The sequence below is a fragment of the Alexandromys fortis genome, unplaced genomic scaffold (genome assembly GCF_014885135.2).
Source record: "Alexandromys fortis isolate MF-2015 unplaced genomic scaffold, M_Fortis_MF-2015_v1.1 scaffold_53, whole genome shotgun sequence".
In the NCBI taxonomy this organism is placed as follows: Eukaryota; Metazoa; Chordata; class Mammalia; order Rodentia; family Cricetidae; genus Alexandromys; species Alexandromys fortis.
This window is the reverse complement of record NW_026067939.1, coordinates 2679330-2699350: the sequence shown is the minus strand read 5'-3', so window position 1 is coordinate 2699350 and position 20021 is coordinate 2679330. Positions and strand designations below refer to the sequence as shown.

Sequence of the window (20021 nt, the reverse complement as noted above, 5' to 3'; positions counted from 1 at the left end):
TTCCCGAAGCGCGAGGCAGGAAGTCATCCTGTACCACCGGTGTCGGCCCAGCAGGGCGCAGGCTGCTGGGGCAGCGGAGACCTCCTGGCAGCGGGCGGGCAGGCGGGCGTTCGGGTCCCGCCGCAGTTGCGAGCCCGCCACCATCGCAGCGCCACGGCCCGCTCCGCCAGCCTCGAGCCCGGCGCGGCCGCCGCGGGGGCTCCTGCAAACTCCCTGAAGCGGCTCCTCGGGGCAGCGACCCAGGCTTTGCCTGGGCCACCGGCCGGGGGAATCTGGATCCGTGCTGCAGAACGGCGAGCAGTCTCCCCGCGTCCGCCCTCCTGGCGGTGAGCCCCCGAGACCCTGGTCCAGAGCGGCTGCCTTGGACCTGGGACTAGATTGATCCAAAACTCCAGGCCACCATAGACCGGGCTCTGAGTCGTCTCTGATATGTCACCGACCATCTCCCACAAGGACAGCAGTCGGCAGCGGCGGCCAGGCATGTTCAGCCACGCTCTGGATATGAAGACTGGCCCGCTGCCGCCGGGCGCCTGGGATGACAGTCACTCGGACTCTGTGGGCGGGGAAGGGGACCGAGAAGCTCTTCTTGGGGATGCCAGCCCCGGTGACTTCCCAAAATCTCCGCGGAGCTACCGAGCCGAACTAAGTAGCATTTTGTTACTGCTCTTTCTTTATGTGCTTCAGGGCATTCCCTTAGGCCTGGCCGGAAGCATCCCTCTCATTTTGCAGAGCAAAAATGTTAGCTACACAGACCAGGCTTTCTTCAGTTTTGTCTTCTGGCCTTTCAGTCTTAAGTTGCTCTGGGCGCCCTTGGTTGATGCTGTCTACTTTAAGAACTTCGGTCGTCGAAAGTCCTGGCTTGTCCCTACTCAGTACATACTAGGACTCTTCATGATATATTTATCCACTCAAGTGGACCATTTGCTCGGAAATACTGATGGCAGAACACCCGATGTGGTTGCTCTCACTGTGGCATTCTTCTTGTTTGAATTCCTGGCCGCCACTCAGGACATCGCTGTGGACGGTTGGGCGTTAACTATGTTATCCCGGGAAAACGTGGGCTATGCTTCCACATGCAATTCTGTGGGCCAAACAGCAGGCTATTTTTTGGGCAATGTTTTGTTTTTGGCTCTTGAATCTGCTGACTTTTGTAACAAATATTTGCGGTTTCAGCCTCAGCCCAGGGGAATCGTTACCCTTTCAGGTAGTGTACCAAACTATTATACTGTCAGATTGATTTTATGCTTGTGAATGCTTTTGACACGAAACTTTGGATGGGCTCTCTCTTTTGCTTGCGTTTAATTTTTTTAATGACGCACAAAATATTTTACATCATTTCTCTTTAAAATGAACGCACACCACATTGACTTTCATTATGAGATTTTCACACATGTATATATGTACTTTGCTCAAGCTCTCTTCCTTAACACACCCTTCTCTCCTCCTCCCTCCTAGTCCTCTTCTTCAAATAGTTCACACACAATTTTTTTCCCTTCTAGACTCGTTGTAGGAGAGAAATCATGTGACATTTTTCCTTTTGAGTTTGAGTTATTTCTGAATTCTGTTTACTGGATTTTTTTTAAGGGTCTGCATAGCCAACCTCAAGCTCAGTCCAGCTTCAGCTTCCTGAGTGCTGAGATTACAAGCATGTGCCCCTACACCTGGCTTTTTTTTTTTTATTAAGTTTACCAGGCATCTAGATGGTAGATGAGTTAAGTGTGTGTCCTGTTTTGTTAAAATGTGCTTCTTTCAAGTATTGCTAAAGCCAGCCTATGACCATAGCACAGATATTGATCAGTAAGTACTCTTCAGTGAAAAGTGAAAGCAACTGATAAAAATAATAAAATTCTGAGATAATGATCTATGGGCATTTCTTGATGCACAAGTGCATATTTTAAAAACATTCATTTAAGCACGGTTCACATTTTTCTTTTGTGTTTTAGTGGACTGAGATGTCTAGTTTCTCGCTTTCCGAACCTTTCGCAGCTTTGCTGTTTCACAAGTCGTCCTCTCTAGCAGTCTGTCGAATGGCGAGGGCAGTAAATAGAAGCATTCCGCACTTGGCAAAGTGACAGGGTTCTAAGGGCCTTCTGCAAAGGAGAGTGCCTGCCAACCAAGAACAGTAGAGATGGACATCGGAGAGGCCCAGAACAGCCAGCCATTGACTGTGGTGGAGATAACAGTTGACATTTCTCATGATTGGATCTTTATTTAGGCTGACGCTGTTTNTAGAGATGGACATCGGAGAGGCCCAGAACAGCCAGCCATTGACTGTGGTGGAGATAACAGTTGACATTTCTCATGATTGGATCTTTTTTTAGGCTGACGCTGTTTTTTTTTTTTTTTTTTTTTTTTTTTTTTTTTTTTTTGAATAGCTGTTTCAATAACTGGAGAACTTTGTTCTCCAGAAGATTCTAAAATAGCTCACTTTAAAATTTAACTTTTCTTTCTGTAGTGGACTTTTGATTTTGTTTAAAACATTTCGAGTTAAAGAGTTAAAGCATTAATTTTAATGCTTTACACACATCACATTACCAATTTTGAGGTTTCTGTAATTCGGTAATAGCGAAACTAAATTCTGTGGATTCTGTTTCTGTTTGTGTATCCCTGGTGCTGGGAAATGAGCCCAGTACTCCTGCATAAAATGCAGACTGTTTACACTGTGCTGAGTCCCCATCCCCTTAGCCAGTGGGAGTTTTTCCTTTTGTTTCCCTCTTGACCTTTGTCTAGTTGTGAGATTTTGAAAGGAGTCTAGACTGGTATCAAATGCCCATCCTTCTTAGGATCCACGTACTTAAGTTATGCACCACCATGCTCAGTTTAACCAGCTGGTGGTTTTGAGGAATTTAAAGGCCCTGGAATCATATGAAGGAAATACCATTGCCTAGGTATGTAAAGAGGAGAGAAACACTCTCTAGAAAATCCGCATATTAGAATCCTTAATTTAGAAGCAAACCAAACAGCCAAGGGCTTGAGTGTTATCTCTGGTTCAGAGCTCTCGTTGCTCTGCAGGGGTCCTGAGTTTGGCTCCCAGCACTCCTGTGGTGGTTTACAGCCCTCGGTAACTCCAGTTTTGGGGGACCCAGTACCTTCTTCTGGCCTCCGTGAACACCAGGAACACAAAGTGCACTTATGTACATACAGGCAAAACACTAATACACATGAAAGTAAACAAACCTTTAATTTTTTTTAATTCTGTAATTATTCACAGGTACTGCGTAAGGAATGTACTGAAAAAGAACAGTTTCGACTTTAGAAGGCAGTCATCTCAATGGCAAATTGAGAGAGGGATGATGAGAAGAGATAAAATCAAAACTTTGAATCTACTGACTGGCTTTTTCATGGCTTCAGGACAGTCTCAAATGCAGAAGGAGGCCTTTTCCTTATACCCTTTGTTTTCCAAGAACCTGGACAGGCAGAGAGACCCTTTAAGCAGGAAGGGATTTCAAAGACAGAGAGAGAGAGAGAGAGAGGCATTTCTTTCTTCATTTTTATGATGAAAAAACTGCTATCAAGCAACTAATTAGGGACATGTACTTGGAGCTTAGGTGTTCGTGGCTTTTTTTTTTTTATTTATTATGTATACAATATTCTGTCTGTGTGTATGTCTGCAGGCCAGAAGAGGGCCCCAGACTTCGTTACAGATGGTTATGAGCCACCATGTGGTTGCCGGGAATTGAACTCAGGATCTTTGGAAGATCAGGCAATGCTCTTAACCACTGAGCCATCTCTCCAGCACTGTTCGTGGCTTTTAATCTAATATTTTGCCTGTAATTGGTAGGACAATAGAAAAACCTCATGGAAAACCTTTAGACCTAAATATGTGCTAATGGGGCTGTTGTCTTTTGTTTTTCAGACCAATGAAGCTTTGTGGCTCCATGTAGCTGAAAAGATCACCCACTTTTAGAATCCCTTGTTCTTAGAAGTGATAGGTTAAAGTTTTAATTTTTTAACTGACCTACGTGGAGCCACCATGTGGGTGCTGGGAACCAAATGTGAGTCCCCTGGAAGAGCAACCAGTGCTCTTAATTGCTGAGCCACCTCTCCAGCCCCCACATGGCTTTTAAGTTTGCTTTAAAATAAGATAAGTATGTATATATAGGACTCATTCGGAGAAAAGGTGCTTGCACCTCAAGCCTAGGACAGGATTTCGATTCTTGGAACCCACAGTGGGAGGAGAGAACCAACTCCCAAAAGTTGCCCTCTGACCTTCGCATGTCCTCTGTGATGTGTGTGCCTGTGCACATGCATACAATAATAAGAGCGATAATAAACAAAATAATTGCCTTTCATTCAGTTGTGTGGGGAGAAGTTAGGTGACCCCCCCTTCCAGAAGTGGTAAGGGATTTTTGTACTACTAGGGATAACATTAAAATATTGTCTTATACTAAAATGTCAATACAAACAAGATGGTTCAGTGTCTAGGGTGCCTGCTGCCAAGCCCGATGACTTGTGTTTCTATCCCTGTGATCCATATGATGAAGGAAGAAAACTATTTCCCACAAAATAGTCTGCTGACCTCCACCCCACACATACATACATGTACATGCACATGACTAGCTAAATACCATGCCAAGAAGTCGGTGTGGGGATATAAACTGTTGACTTTGATTTCACTAATAAGCCATATGGGAGAGGGTAGGTGGCCATGTATATGGTTGTGTGTGTGTGTTTGCATGCAGTTTTACTCCATGTATGTATAGACTTTGTAACTAACACGATAGTCATGGCTGACTGACTAGTTTACCTTAAGATTCCTTTCTGTTGTCACGCTCCTCTTATCCACAGCTTTTTTTTAACGGGAGAGCAGAGCATCACTCTAACCCAGCTGTCCTGGCTATCCTAGAGTCATTGACCGTGCTGCCTCAAACGCTAGGATTGCAAGTGTGTGCCGTCACCTGGGCTTGCTTTTGGTCTTTATAGTTGTTACACGAGCAGTGCTCCCTCTCTCCTCCACTAGCCTGTCAAATGCCAGGTTACAGGTGTACATCACACTGTGGTAGGTAGGTACTGCTTGTGCTGTTTGATTTTCCTTTTAGCCCCCAAGTGAATAACTCATTTCCTCTCTGTGATTGCCAGCATTTGGTATTCTTGCTGTTTTTTCACTTTAGTTACTTTGATAGTTTCATAGTTTACTAGTTTTACAGAATAGTATGATTATAAAGGAATATTGGAACCTGATGTGGTGTTTTGATTTTGATTTTTGAGACAGGGTCTTAGGCAGTCCTGGCTACTCTGGAAGTCACTATGTAGACCAGGTTGACCACAAATCCAGAAAAATCCACCTGCCTCTTCCTCTGCTTCCCATGTGTTGGGATTAAAGGTGTGTGCTACCTTGCCTTGTCCTAATATTCCCTACTAAGCTATTTCCCTGTAAGATTGATGTTGAAGAATATCCATAGCTTGAACTACCAGCCGCTGTAAAATACACCATGAGCTCTATAATGACACCATATAGTAAGATTGTAAGATGAATTCTTTTTAAAAATGTTAAGGTTGATATATTGCTTATTTATGTGTGTATATGTACACTTATGTTTGTGTCCATGAAGGTCAGAGGACAGCTAAGTAGAGACAGTTCTCTTTTACCTTTATGTGGGCTCCAGAGATTCTACTCACGTGGTCAGGTTTGGCTCCTGGCTGAACCCTTTTGCCAGGTCTCTAACCTTGAGCTTCTGCTTTTCTTTGTACTGTTTTCCCTGAGCTTACAATGGACTGGTGTGCTAGAGTTTATATTAAATGTGTGTGTGTGAAAAAAAATTTTTTTCTTTTTTTTTCCCCCGAGACAGGGTTTCTCTGTGTAGCACTGGCTGTCTTATCTTTGAACTTGCTCTTTAGTCCAGGCTGACCTTGAACTCAGAGATACACCTGCTTTCTGCCTCCCAAGGGCTGGTCTGAGGCACACGCCCTCCCTGGTTGACCAACCTTTATACTTTTATTCATCAGTGGTGAATTACTACCTGCTCTTAATGTCTGCATTCATGGGTGGAATAGTCAAGTTCTTTTAGGCACTTTTGAATATTCAGTCAAATAGCGTGTTTGTGAAAGTAGGACATCACCTTTGTCATCTTGGTCATTTTGGAGAGCTGATTGTGTACTTTCACCATGATTGGTACACTGTACTCTGGAAGCAGACATGGCCCGCGTGGTTAGTGGTTATGCTGCAGCAGGGTAGACCTTCCTTGCTGAGCTGCTGGCTCTTCCTGTTCTTCATGCTGTTACCTCCCTCAAAGCACAAGGAAAGCCTGTGCATGCCATGTCCTTCTGTTGGCGTTGGCGTAAAGGAGTTTAAATTCTAGTTGAAGATTTTTTTCATTAGACTCGTTAAGATGTAGTAAGCAAATTTTCCTTGAGAAGTGAAGCTCCCATAACCTAAAGTATAATGAAAGAATCTATACTTTTCGTTTCATTCTTTTTTGTTTATTTGTTTTTGTTTTGAAGACAGGGTTTCTCTTTATAGACCTTTTTTTTTTTGTTTTTTTTTTTTTTTGTTTTTCAAGACACGGTTTCTCTGCAGCTTTGGAGCCTGTCCTGGAACCAGCTCTTGTAGACTAGGCTGGCCTTGAACTCACTGAGATTCACCTGCCTCTGCCTCCTGAGTACTGGGATTAAAGGTATGCGCCACCACCGCCAGGCTGGTCATTTAATTCTTATCAAAACTTTTTTTAAGATTTTTATTTTTTTATGTATACAGGGTTCTTCCTGCATGTATCCTAACTATAGTACAGAAGAGGGCGCCAGATCTTATTACAGATGGTTGTGAGCCACCATGTGGTTGCTGGGAATTGAACTCAGGACCTCTGGAAGAGTAGCCAGTGTTCTTTACCTCTGAGCCATCTCTCTAGCCGCCCTTATCGAAACTTTTAATTGGCATTTCTGTTGGCAGCCCTTTTTTTTGTTTGTTTTTTGTTTTTTTGTTTTTTCGAGACAGGGTTTCTCTGTGGCTTTGGAGCCTGTCCTGGAACTAGCTCTGTAGACTAGGCTGGTCTCGAACTCACAGAGATCCGCCTGTCTCTGCCTCCCAGAGTGCTGGGATTAAAGGCGTGCGCCACCACCGCCCAGCCTTTGGCAGCCCTTATTAAACCACCAAAAAAAAAAAAAAGCTTTCTTAATGAAAATACTTCTGTAAGTTAAACTCTAAACAAATCTTCATTTGTCTCACTTTATTATTTTTAATTGTGTTTATTGGGTTGGGTGAGTATATATATATATATATACACTTGAGTACAAGTGTATAGGCTCACGGAGGCCAGAGGTACCCTGGAACTGGTGTTACAGGCCACTAGGTGTGAGTACTGGGACACATTGAGACAGATGTGTTCATGTCTGAATCAAGGGGCAACTCCTATGGCAGCTTCATAGTGAGCTCGGGCGGCATTTGGTAGTTTATCATACGGTGTATATTACAGAGGGGACGTGTGTAAACATACTTTGCACATTCATATCTTGTGGTGTGTGCTCTATTACTGCTGTTCTTTCTGGCTGTTAGGAAGGCTCTTCTAAACCATTGTTCTCTCCCACCTATATACTTGTTCAAGCTCCTTCCATGAAACAATACAGACATTACACCATGTCTTCATCTGCAGATACTACAGAGAGGTTAATCTTAAAGAGATTAAACATGTAAAAAGTTTAGAAAGAAAAAAATTAAAATATGAGCTGGCAAAGAGAGTTCAATGGGTACTTGCTGTGCAAACCTGACCATCTGAGTTCAATCTCTAGAACCCACAGTGGAGGCAGACTCTCCAGGGTTGTTTGACGTCCTCAGGAACCTGCATCTGTACTCTGACACATATATTACACACACACACTCACACTTACAGTGGGCATCTAAAGCAAATAGTCATGTGTTTGGTTTGGAATGGAGTTTAGTTTTTCATTTAAAAACAGGTGTATATATACACTGGCTTTGAACTCACTGTCTAGTGAAGGATGATCCTAACAGTTCCTTCTGGCTCAGCTTCCCAAGTGCTAGAATTATTGGGATGTTCTAGCCCACCTGGCTATTTTTCTTTTTGAGACCATCTAGCTGTGTATCTCTGGCTGGCCTTGAATTAACTTTGTAGCCTAAGCTAGCCTCAAAAGCCTCCTGAGTGTTGGGATTACAGGTGTGCACCACCGTGCTTGGTTCAATCATGCATTCTTTATCATCTAAATTGTCATAATTTAATACAGGAAATGCTTGGGTGTGTAACTATAGCCAATGAACCTTATGTGGTGTGAAAATCTTTTTTTTCCCTTACCTAAACGATTTAATCAGATCTGTAGCCCTCCCCCAAAGGTAAGTATCAGTCAGTTTTGTGTCTGTATGTTTAGAGAGTCAGGACGACTTTATTCATCTGCTGTGCCTCAAACAAAGTTTATAGCATAACATTAGGGTATTTTTAGTTAAGGAAAGTTGTATTTTATTTATTATCAATGAAGTTATATTTCAAAAATTAATTATAGACTAAAACATTCTTAATTTCAGATTTTCTTTTTTTCTGGGGAACTGTATTTTTAATAACAACGACATTAGTAGCCCTTCTGAAAAAAGAAAACAAAGAAGTGTCAGTAGTAAAAGAAGAAACCCAAGGGATCACAGATACTTACAAGCTGCTGTTTGCAATTATAAAAATGCCAGCAGTTCTGGCATTTTGCCTTCTGATTCTAACTTCAAAGGTAAGAGATTTTTAAACAAATTTATCATTATCACGGAATACTTTCAATGTCTTTTCATAAGTCCCCTTCTAATACCATAGGATTTAAAACTGAAAAGCAATATTTCCTGCCTATTAGATGTATTTTTAGGTGATTTCAAATATCACATCTAAGTAAGCTATATGTCTTAGAATCTTGAAGTTATGTCTATATGTAAATACTGTTGACAATAGTAACGGTTGAAATGAGAGTGAACACCTTGAAGTGAATAGTTTTCTACTATTGTAAGGATCGCGTCCTTAATAACAGGGTGTAATGTCCTTTACTGAGAATGTGGCTTACAAAGATAAGGAAGTATATACGTATTTAAAAATCTATTGAATTATTTTTTTCAAAATATTGAAAGGAAATCTACCATGAAACAAATAGGATTACTGGTAATTTACATTCTTCATGAAGATGTCTTTGCTTAGCCAGGTGGTGGTGGCACACACCTTTAATCCCAGCACTTAGGAAGAGTGAGTTCCAGGACAGCCAAGGCTACATAAAGAAACCCTGCCTTGAACCTCCCCTGCCTCAAAGTCTTTGCTTAGCCAGATATTGTAACTAATGCCTGTAGTCCCAGTACAGGGGCAGTTGAGTCAGGAAGATTGATGTGACATCAAGGCCAACCTGGGTTATAGTGTAAGACCCTGTCACAGAAAGCAAAACAAGGCTTAGTCCTGTAGCCCTAAAACTTAAAGCTCTTAGGCTAGAAGCAAGGTAAGCAAGTATATGCCTGTAGCATAGTCCCACAGTCTAGACTTTTACAGCATTTTTAAAATCTATCTACATGAACACTTTATAACAGGCCTAAAGTAAATACTGTAGCTTCATTGTGTTCATTTTAATAATGAGTTACTCCTTTAATGATGGAGACATAGTTAGAAGATAACATTATATTCAGTCAGTCATTTAGAAATGAACACTTCTTGGCATGTTCCTTTGTTTTCTATTGTTTTTGCGATAGGGTCTCACTCTACATCCCTTGCTTGCCTAGAACTCAATTATGAGTATGCCGGTATTTATTTTTCAAGATTTGTTTAGGTGGGTGTGGTTTATTATGAATAGTACCTCTGTAAATATTCATGTAGGTGTTTTGCGAACCTTTATGCTTATTACTCTTAGGTTAATACTGAGGAGTTAAATCACCAGGCTCTAGGAATTACATAGTATGTACTTCTAGGCATTTATTTTTTTAAATAGTGGCTCTTTCCGGACAGTTAAGTGAGGTAAGGGCAGAGAGACCTCTCTCTGCTTCCTCCTTTAGCAGCCTGAGGGGTTTCTTTTCAGAGGCCTGTCTACTCAGGTGAAGCTGGAAAAAAAAATTTTTTTTTTTCAAGGTAAGTCAGATAGAACAGAGTTGAAAAATTGGAGGTGTTAAGGGAAATGAGAATGCGTGCCCAGGTGGGGCATAGGCTTCTCAGGGAGTCTGTTCTGAAGCTGCACCTGCGAGAGCGGTAAAGGAACAAATGCGATCAGGGTGACCCCTGAGGTGCATTGGACAGGAGTAGTGCTGATCAGGTAAGGACTTAGTCACAAGGTTTTCAGTGGGGAGCTCAGGTATTTTTATAGTAAACAAGTCAGCAAGTGTCTGGGAAAGAAGCGGGGCTGTCCTGGGAGGTATTGTAGATCTGTCGTTGTGCATGACTTGCTGTCTCCTGACACTCTTACTTAAAAGTCATTACATAAGGAGGATATCCTCTCTGTGTAGGGAGTCTTCACAGCAAATGATGTTAATTGCATAGCAATTCTTTTTTTCCCCTCTTAGTTAATATTTTCTTATGAGAACTTCAAAAGTAAGCACTGAATCTGTATCACTCCGCCCCCTGCCCCAGCCTCCCACGTTCCCCTTCATAATTCTTTATCATCATCTTCTTCTTCCTTCTTTTTAAGACAGGGTTTCACTGTGCTTTGTAGCCTAGGTTTTCCTAGAACTCACTCTGTAGACCAGGCTGGTCTTAAACTCACAGAAATCAACCAAACCAAATAAACAAAAACCCCACTCCCCCCCAAAAAAGACCAGATTCTATAGAGTGGCCTTCTGTGTTGGAATCGGGTTATGCATAGGTTTGTAGGAGCATCACAGAAGTATATCTCCGTGTCTCCAGGGAGTCATGGGATCTATTTCATGCTCTTATCCTCCGATGTTTTCTAGATTGTGATTGCTTTGTTGAGACTTTGTGAGGTTATAGTTTGTCCTTTTGTAACTAAACTGACTTCTAAGAAGATCCTCAGGACTAGCTGTCTTAGTTCAAATGTTGTCTCCACTTTTATCATCCTTACTCTTTTTTGATGTCTTTAAGAATTAATCTAATTAAGCCAGATGGTGGTGGTGCACACCTTTAATCGCAGCACTTGGGAGGCAGAGTCAGGTGGATCAGAGCGAGTTCCAGGACTGCGAGGGTATACAGAGAAACCCTGTCTCAAAAACGGCAAAAACAAAACAAAAAAAATCTAATTAATTATACTTTTTCTGCTTTTTTTTTCTTTCCTAGACAGGCTTCCTCTTTGCTCTGTCTGTCCTGGATCTCTAAGTAGACCAGGCTGGCTCGAATTTCCAGAGAACTGCCTACATCTGCCTCATGAGTGCTAGGCTTAAAAGCATGCCACTTCAACCGATTTATGCTTTTTTGAGACAGAGTCTCACTGCATAGCCCAGGCTGTCCTGAAACTCACTATATAGACCAGGATGACTTAGAACTCACAGCAGTTTACCTGCTGCTGCTCCGCTGCCTCCTAAAGGCTGGGATTAAAGACCTGGATTGAACTTTTTCAAAGTGGAAATGTAGTTGTAATTAAAACTATCTACAGTTCTACCAGTAATGCATTTTCTATTGTTTTTCACTACATAATATTAGTAAACCAAAGTGCAAAGTACACCTTTTATAACTTGACAACTTTGCACTTGTGACTGGTGGGCTAAGTGATGAAACTGGAGGTTTTGTAGGACTTACCTGTGTCTTGACATAGGCATCTCCTGTGTCAGACGATAACCCACTTCTGTTCGTTTGTTGCAGATTGGCTTTTCAGCAGCAGATGCCGTGACAGGCCTGAAACTGGTAGAAGAGGGGGTGCCTAAGGAACATCTCGCCTTACTGGCTGTCCCGATGGTTCCTCTGCAGATAGTGCTGCCACTGATCATCAGCAAGTACACTGCGGGTCCCCAGCCACTGAACATCTTTTACAAAGCCATGCCCTACAGGTAACAGCAGAGCCTGCTTAATAGCTGGTTATGTTCACTATTGTGCATCTGACAGTAGATTGTAGGTGTAGGATTGGGGAAGGAGGCATGATGGAACTTTAATGTCACTGTTATTTAGAGGAAGTTTTTCTCTTTTTAGTCTTCTGGAATGTCCTTTTGTTGTTCGGGGGACAGGTAATATTTTGTTGTTACTGTTGTTTTGAAGGAGTGTCTCTATGTAGCCCTGGCTGTTCTGGAACTTACAGACCAGGCTGACTCAAACTCAGAGATCTGTTTGCCTCTGCCTCCTGGGACTAAGATTAAAGGCATGTGCCACCATGCTGGGCTCTAGCCATTTTTAATACAGCTTACTCCTTAATGTAAAATGGATGTCAGCTCAGTGTTTCTCTTTTTGTAGGTTATTGCTTGGATTAGAATATGCCCTGCTTGTTTGGTGGACTCCTAAAGTAGAGCATCAAGGAGGATTCCCCATATATTATTATATTATAGTGCTGCTGAGTTATGCGTTACATCAGGTAAGCTAGGAGCCGAGGAAGTGTGTGTGTGTGTGTGTGTTTCTCACTAAACTGGTAGCTCAATAAACTGGTAAATTGGCTAGGCTGGCTGGTCACTGCCTGTTTCTGCTTCAAAAGCTGGAGTTACAGGCACTCAATTATTCATGGGTGAGCATGTGAACTCAAGCCCCATAGTTGTAGAAGTGCCATTTTCCAGTCCCTGAGGAAAAATTTTCCCAGCTACTTTAATGAAGTTGAAGGTTTCCATGTTAATCTGACAATATATACTCACTTTGGTATTCCATCTTTAAAAAACACTTCATGGAGAGCTGTTCAGAGGAATATTGTTTTGGAAATAATTTATACTTTTTTAATGAAGGTAGAAATTATTTTTAACCCTTCTGGTTATGTTTGAGACAGTATTTGTTCCAGACCAGCCTTAAACTTGAAATCCTCCTGCCTCTTCCTACAAGGTACTAGGATTAAAGATGTCTGGCTCCATTCCTGTTTCTCAGTTTTTATCTCCTAAGGTTTTTTCCTCTCTAGTTTGTCTTATAAATTTCTAAACGGTATTCTTCAACGTTATTTATCACCATTTTGGAGTATGCTGCATACCCATGTTTTGTTGTTTACTTTTGTAATATAGATGCACGAGTGTATATGTGCACGTCATATATCCATGTATAGTACACATAGGAACTTTTGTGTTCACTTTCCCTTCAGTCTCCTTTGACTATCGATGGTATAAGTCTGACCAGAAAACAGGGCTCCATAGTTTATGCTTCCTGCTTGGTGCCCCATGCTCAATCCTGAACACCCTGCACACAGAAAACAAAAGCCAAAAAGAAAAGAAAACCTCCTTCCACCATCCCAATGTTGCCTTCTTCTCACAGGTCACGCTGTACAGCATGTATGTATCGATAATGGCTTTCAATGCCAAGGTCAGTGACCCTCTTATCGGAGGAACATACATGACCCTTTTAAATACTGTGTCGAATCTGGGAGGAAACTGGCCGTCTACAGTAGCTCTTTGGCTCGTGGATCCCCTCACAGTGAAGGAGTGTGTAGGAGCATCAAACCAGAATTGTCGAACACCTGATGCTATTGAAGTAAGTGTGTTTTAGTTTCCAGATAACAATGAACAAGTTTTGAAATATGGTTAGTGGCTAAAAATCATATATACCGTAGTTTCAGCATGGAAATGTACACATTGTAGCACTATTATGATGAGGATTAATTGCAAATTTGTGTCAGTAAGACTAGCTTAGGTGAAGGTGCTTTTCAGGCAGAGAGAGCACACTGGGGTTGCTGAAGTGCTCACAAATGAAGCAATAATAGCTGGCTTTTACAGCGCGGGTGGTGTAGTGCTTGCCCAGCATGCACAGAGTTGTGGGTTTACACAGTAACCAAGCTTAGTGATGTGTGCCTTTAATCCCAGCACTTGAGGGCTGTGAGGAAGAGATTCAGAAGTCCAGGATATCCTCAGGTCCAGAATTTGAAGCCAACCTAGGCTATCTGAGACCCTGCATATATAAAGCAAACCAGAAAAAAAATTACAGAATATTTATTATACTTTTATTTTTATAGCTTTGCAAAAAACTTGGCGGCTCGTGTGTGACAGCTCTGGATGGTTATTATGTGGAATCCATTATCTGTGTTTTCATTGGATTTGGTTGGTGGTTCTTTCTTGGTCCAAAATTCAAAAAGTTACAGGATGAAGGACCATCTTCATGGAAGTGCAAAAGGAATAACTAATGCCAACATTACTGGACATTCTAGAAGGTAATTGTAGATTAGTTTTACTGAGAAAGCTGTGATAATCAGTGTATAGGGATATAAAATACTGCTTAATTTTAATTTTAAATGTCACATAGTTGAAAGTAGAAATTTCTTTATGTATTTGATCATATTTTTCCTTGCCTTATCAATGTATTTAATGTTTACTTAAGGCCAGGAAACAACTCTTTTGGTTGTATTACTTGATTTCTGTTAATTTACTGACCAAAGCATATTTTAAGCTGCAGTGGAACAGTCATGGTGGTCACCATGCTGCCAAGTATTGTTGTTGGTACCTGATATTGAGTTGTATGTAACATTTGGTACAATGTATCAAGTGGGGCAGAGCTTAATATTCAGGTACTAGCTGACTAGTTGACCTTATTGGACTTAATTCCCACTTTAAATTGTAAATTTGTAAAAATTTATGTGGACTCTGATGCAAAGAAAATGTAGACTATTAAAACATTGAGTTTTTCTGATCATAATCGCATTGTATAAATGAATCTGTTAAAATAACTATTTTAACTGTAATTTTTGCTTTTGTAAGCATGGAAGATTTATAAAAAGATTATTCAAACTATTTTTTATAAATGAAAGCTATGGTTTTTAATTTATTGATTTTCCTATCTCTCCTTTTTGGGGATGCTATTTTGATTTCTTGTTAACTCTTGCCCTAGGTTTACGCTATGATTTTGTCACAGGTGAGTCATGGCACACAGACAGCTAATGAGGGGATCAAGTTTGTGGTGTGTGTGTTTATGGCTAAGTTGTAAAAATAAAAACTAAATGTCATTCTTGCTGTAGTTTTTTTAATTACTGTGAGAAAAAAATGTAAACTTACAATTAAATAAAATTTCAGTGAGTTAACACCATAAATCTTAAAGCAACTATTTTAAAGAGATTTTGTGCCTTTGATAGACCGCTCTGTGGGAGAGTATTTCTTAATTTTAGGTAAGCACTTTATTCATGAAAATATTAATAATTATTTTATGCCAAATCAGGAATTGTATTTGCTTCTTTTTCTTTTTTCTTTCTTTTTAAAATTTATTTATTTATTATGTATGCAATGTTCTGCCTGCATATGTGCCTACATGCCCAAAGATGGCACCAGATATTATTATAGATGGTTGTGAGTTACCATGTGGTTGCTGGGAATTGAACTCGAAGAGCAATCATCTCTGAGCCATTTCTCCAGCCCCCAGGTATTTCTGTTTTTTTAAAACACATGCTTTTGGGGGGAACTCATTTTGCAACTGTGTGGGTACCAAAGAAATAGTATTACTGTTGGATTAGTCCACAGTATCTGTACAACATTTTAAATAGGAACTGAATGTGATCACTTTTTGTTTTTGTTTTTTGAGCCAGGGTTTCTTTGTGTAGCCCTGGCTAACCTGGAAATTGATTTGTAGACCAGGCTGACCTTGAACTCACAGAGATTCTCTAAAGGTGTGTGCCACCACTGCCCAGCCTAAGTTAATAACTTTTGATGAGCAAAGGCCAGGGAATTTCCCTTCTCTAAACGACAAGCCTAGCCTTTGGATTTTGAAATAGTGTCTTATTGTGTAGCCCAGGATGGCCTCAGATTTGCCCTAGCCCTGCTGCTTTGATCTCTCAGGTACTGAGATTGTAGGCGTGTGCCGCTACAAACTCTGAAAGAGAATAGCAGACGAGATAAACTAGAATGGTGGTTGTTGGAAGGTTGCTGGTCAGAGGTTACCGTCTATCATGGCCTGGCAGCTCTCTCCAAAGCTTGGCAGCATGGGGACCATCCCCAACCCCCAGCATGACTTCCTGCTCTCTACCTGATCTTCTCTGGAGAATATTCCTGGCCCAGGAAGACTGACATTGTCTGAAAGCTCTCTTTAAGCCTTGATGCCTGATTTATCTTTACCCTCAGCACTGTTCCCTGCTAGAAGCCTTACCCCTGCTGCACATATGGTGATTAAACTTGTTTTAGGAGCTTTGCTATAGGACCCAGCTGCCACAATCAAAGCCTCATGATAGGAGTGTGGTGTACCACTTAGTGCAAAGTAGGGTTTGTCCCTGTATATTCCCTGGAATAAAGTTGGTAGGACTTACTGAAGTCATCTCCCAGAGGACTGTCTGTGTTGTACTCACAGCCGTCTGAATCCTGTTCCCTGCTTCTGCTGCCTCCTCCCTCATGGATCAGTGCACCAACAGTCTGGAGGAAAAAGCGGGATCACAGGTAGCACTGGGAAAGGAAAAGAAAAAATGGAGTCCAGAAATTGTGAAGATGATGGAAGGAGTGTTGTCCTAGGAAGCAAAAATAATGACAGTATGGGTGGGACCAGGGACTTGTTCCCAAACAAATGTTTTTATAACGTTTTAATTTTTTTTTTGTTTTGTTTTTTTGTTTTTCGAGACAGGGTTTCTCTGTGGCTTTGGAGCCTGTCCTGGAACTAGCTCTGTAGACCAGGCTGGTCTCGAACTCACAGAGATCCGCCTGCCTCTGCCTCCCAAATGCTGGGATTAAAGGCGTGCGCCACCATCGCCCAGCTACGTTTTAATATTTTTAAGATTATTTTATTATTTTATATATTATAAAAGTGTTTTGCCTCCATATTTGTATGTATGGACACAGTAGGCATGCTTGGTACCCAGGGAGGCTATTGGATCTCCTTGAACTGGAATTATAGCGACGTATGAGCTACCATGTTGGTTTGGGGGCTTGAACCCAGGTCCTCTGTAAGAGCAGCAAGTGCTGTTAACCATTGAGCCAAATCTCCAACTCCAAGAAGATAATATATTTTAATATTTATTATTGTAAAAATTAATTGATCAACCTCATTATTTTTGTATTTTATGAAAACAAGAATTAAATGTTAATTCTTCAGGGTCAATATCAAAGTAATTTTGCTAGTTGCTCCTCAATCTAGAGTTGAACAACAGCCCTCTGGCAGCTTCCTTTTTCTCAGCTCTTCCATCATCCGTCTATAGTCTTCCTTACAAGTATATAGATTTCTTGTAAAGTGTAATCAGAAAATAAAACTTCTTCCTTTAGGATAAATGGTATCTCCTGAGTGATGGATTTGTTCTTCTCCGTTTTCTAAGCCACATATTCCAACAAATCCTGTCCATCATAGTTCTGCCTACCACCTGCAACCCAGGCTGTAGGAGTGCTGTGTGCTCAATTTAAACTAAAGATGTCCTGTGGGCATTTCTCCTTTAAAATTAGCGGTGAGAGCTGGAGAGATGGCTGAGCAGTTCCAGAGAAACCGAGTTCAGTCCCATCACCCACACAGTGGTTCGCAGTCCTCGATAACTGCAGTCCCAGAGCATCTGGTGCTCTCCTCTGGCTCCTGTGTGCGCTCGGTGCACACCCATGTGCTCAGACGAAACAGCAGCACACAAAGATAAATAACTATAAAAATCAACAGCTTCCAATTACTGCCTTGGCCCAACACTACAAAAAGTTGAATAGAAGGAAACAAAGAAAGGCTCTTCCTTGGAGCACTGCACCTGTCCACTGTGGTCATCATCATAGATTCCAGAAGTGTGACTTGTCACAGCCAAAACTTAGTACTTGATTCACAATACCATTCAAAACCCTCATATAAATTAATCAAGAGGACCCATGATTTTAAAAGGTAGGTGTTTGGTAATTCCTGTTTTATACAAAAAACAGAGGCACAGGACAAAGGTTTTTCTTTTTTCCCTAGTTTTTCAAGACAGAATTTTTCTGTGTAACCCTGGCCATTCTGAAACTTTGTACACCAAGCCAGCCTCGAACGCACATAGTTCCGCCTGCCTCTACCTCCTGAATACTGGGACTGAAGGCATGCATGACCACGCCCAGCGGTAAATAAGGACAGATTGCTAGTGCAGGCAGTCCAGCTATGGTCCCCCACCATGAAACAGCTGCGCTGCTGCTGCGCTCCTGTCCCCACGCAGCTGTTCCACATCACAGTCCCCTTGCACCATCTGAATTAGCCCCTAAACAAGGACAAGTTTCATATAGCATCTCTCATTCTTAGACCAGTATACCGATTCAGTACACTGATTTATATCCTTTGGTTCACGACCTTATCCTGCACTTGAAACAGTCCCTTAAAAGTAAACGCCCGCCTCTTATGTGCCAAGATTGCATGCACATACCTGGTTCGTGTGTGCTGGAGGGTGAGTCTAGCACCTTGGGCATGCTGCGCAGGCGCTCTACCGACTGAGCTACCTCGCCAGCCACAAGAGTGAACTTTATAACTAGGAGAGACATCATCTTCTAAACTTGGAAAGCATGAGGAAAATTTAATAAAATGTTAATGGGGAAAAGAGGTTAAAACTGGGAGCTGAAGTAGTTAAGAACGCATACTGTGCTTGTAGAGAACGTGAAATCAGTTCCCAATACCTGTGTCAGATGGCTGCCTGTAACTCTAGCTCCAAAGGAATCCCTGTGTCTGCTTTAGGCACAGGCCACACAGAGACGATGATCTAAAATGTTTACAGGTATTTTTAAAGGTCAAATTTTGAGGTTTTTATTTAAATTAAAAGTAAGGAAACAGGGATGTGTGGTGGAAGCTTGCCTAGCTAGCAAGGCATCATGGGACACATCCCTGACACCGGAAGGAGAGGAAGGGTAAAGCCTGAGGTCGGGATAGGCCACTGGAAAGTAAAGCTGATGGGAGTGGCTAGTACTGTATTTTTTGAGATTAGATTTGCCAGCTTTGTTTCCTAACTTTCCCAGCAGTCCTTAGCACTCCAGAGGAAATTAATCACAATGAACTTGGTCCTGTGATAAGAAAGCATAATTAGATACTTCTTATCTCTAGAACTATTTTTCTGTTGTCCGTTGGCAACAATATAGGAGTAATAGCTTCACACATTAGGAAAATTCTACTGTAACGTTTAAACATTTAAATAGAGGTGATAATATACTGAACCCATGTAGAGGTGAATAACTGTACCAAGATTTCTAGTACTTCTAACGTAACTGTCCCGTTTGGGAGTGTCCAGGGCATTCTCAGGTGTGGTGATTTGCTTAAAAACAAAATCTCCACCCATGAAGTCAGGAACAACACTGACGCCTCTCAGCGATCACGTGCGAAAAAGCAAGGAGCAGTGCAACCAGCAAAAGCGCCCCCACATCTGTGTGCACATCTCATTCCCCTCATCTTTGTGCAGTTCTTACTGCACGCTAGCAGATCGGAAAGCGCCCCCACATCTGTGCAGATTTCTCACTGCACGCTAGCAGATCGGAAGGTACTCCCACATCTGTGGAGAGTTCTCCCTGCACGCTAACAGATCTAGTGTCCCTCTGAAAGTCAAGCTGATGCCCAGAGACTCAAAGCCTCCACCTTAAGTGGGATGGATGTCAGAAATTACCAGGTGCAACGGGAAAGACCAGATCTTTCTTTGGGCCAAAGTTAAATTTATTAACAATATGAATAGGTATATCTCCATCTCTCTTTCCTTTATTATTTTCGGCATTAAAAATATTTAGAAAGCCAGGCACAGTCAAACACACCAGTAGCCTATGCATAGAAGAAGCTGAGAAAGGACAATGGCCAGTTTTAACTACATAGAAGACGTGTTTCAAAAGGAGTGGAGCCCTGTGGTAGAGAGCCTGCCCCACATGTAGAAGATCCTGGGTTTGCTCTTCAGCACCATTAGATATGGCAGGTGGATCTCTGAGTTCGAGTCCAGCCTGGTCGGCAGAGCTAGTTCCAGCACAGCCAGGACTACGTAGAGAAACCCTGTCTTGAAAAGCAAAAAATAAAAATAAAAGCTTACAGACAAAACAGCAAGAATAACCGAATCGTGTCTATTTACCCAGATTTCCTTCTTAATACTTTACCCCATTTTTTGTTGTTTGTTTTGAGTCAGCGTTCCAGTTGTCCTGGCTGGCGTGG

The 20021-nt window shown here is 41.7% G+C and overlaps 1 protein-coding gene across 3 annotated transcripts; it reads left to right on the top strand.

The window, feature by feature from the left end:
* Positions 1-33: 33 nt before the first annotated feature.
* Slc33a1 (solute carrier family 33 member 1) lies at positions 34-14949 on the top strand. 3 transcript variants are annotated; one of them, XM_050147464.1, is made up of 7 exons: positions 34-1204; positions 8471-8661; positions 11700-11884; positions 12282-12399; positions 13272-13487; positions 13966-14160; positions 14835-14949. In XM_050147464.1, exons 1-6 carry the CDS (start codon positions 430-432, stop codon positions 14131-14133), a joined length of 1653 nt encoding a protein of 550 aa, XP_050003421.1. In that variant the 5' UTR covers positions 34-429; the 3' UTR covers positions 14134-14160; positions 14835-14949. The 3 variants fall into 3 exon arrangements, with proteins under 3 accessions (XP_050003421.1, XP_050003420.1, XP_050003422.1); XM_050147463.1 differs by having other exon boundaries at positions 35-1204; positions 13966-14949; XM_050147465.1 differs by lacking the exon at positions 8471-8661 and having other exon boundaries at positions 1064-1204; positions 13966-14949.
* Positions 14950-20021: the final 5072 nt, after the last annotated feature.

Coding starts and splice junctions, on each gene's coding strand:
- Slc33a1 (XM_050147464.1), top strand. CDS start 430: ATGTCACCGACCATCTCCCACAAGGACAGCAGTCGGCAGCGGCGGCCA. Junction 8,662..11,699: donor TTCTGATTCTAACTTCAAAG/GTAAGAGATTTT, acceptor CGTTTGTTGCAG/ATTGGCTTTTCAGCAGCAGA. Junction 12,400..13,271: donor TGAGTTATGCGTTACATCAG/GTAAGCTAGGAG, acceptor TTCTTCTCACAG/GTCACGCTGTACAGCATGTA.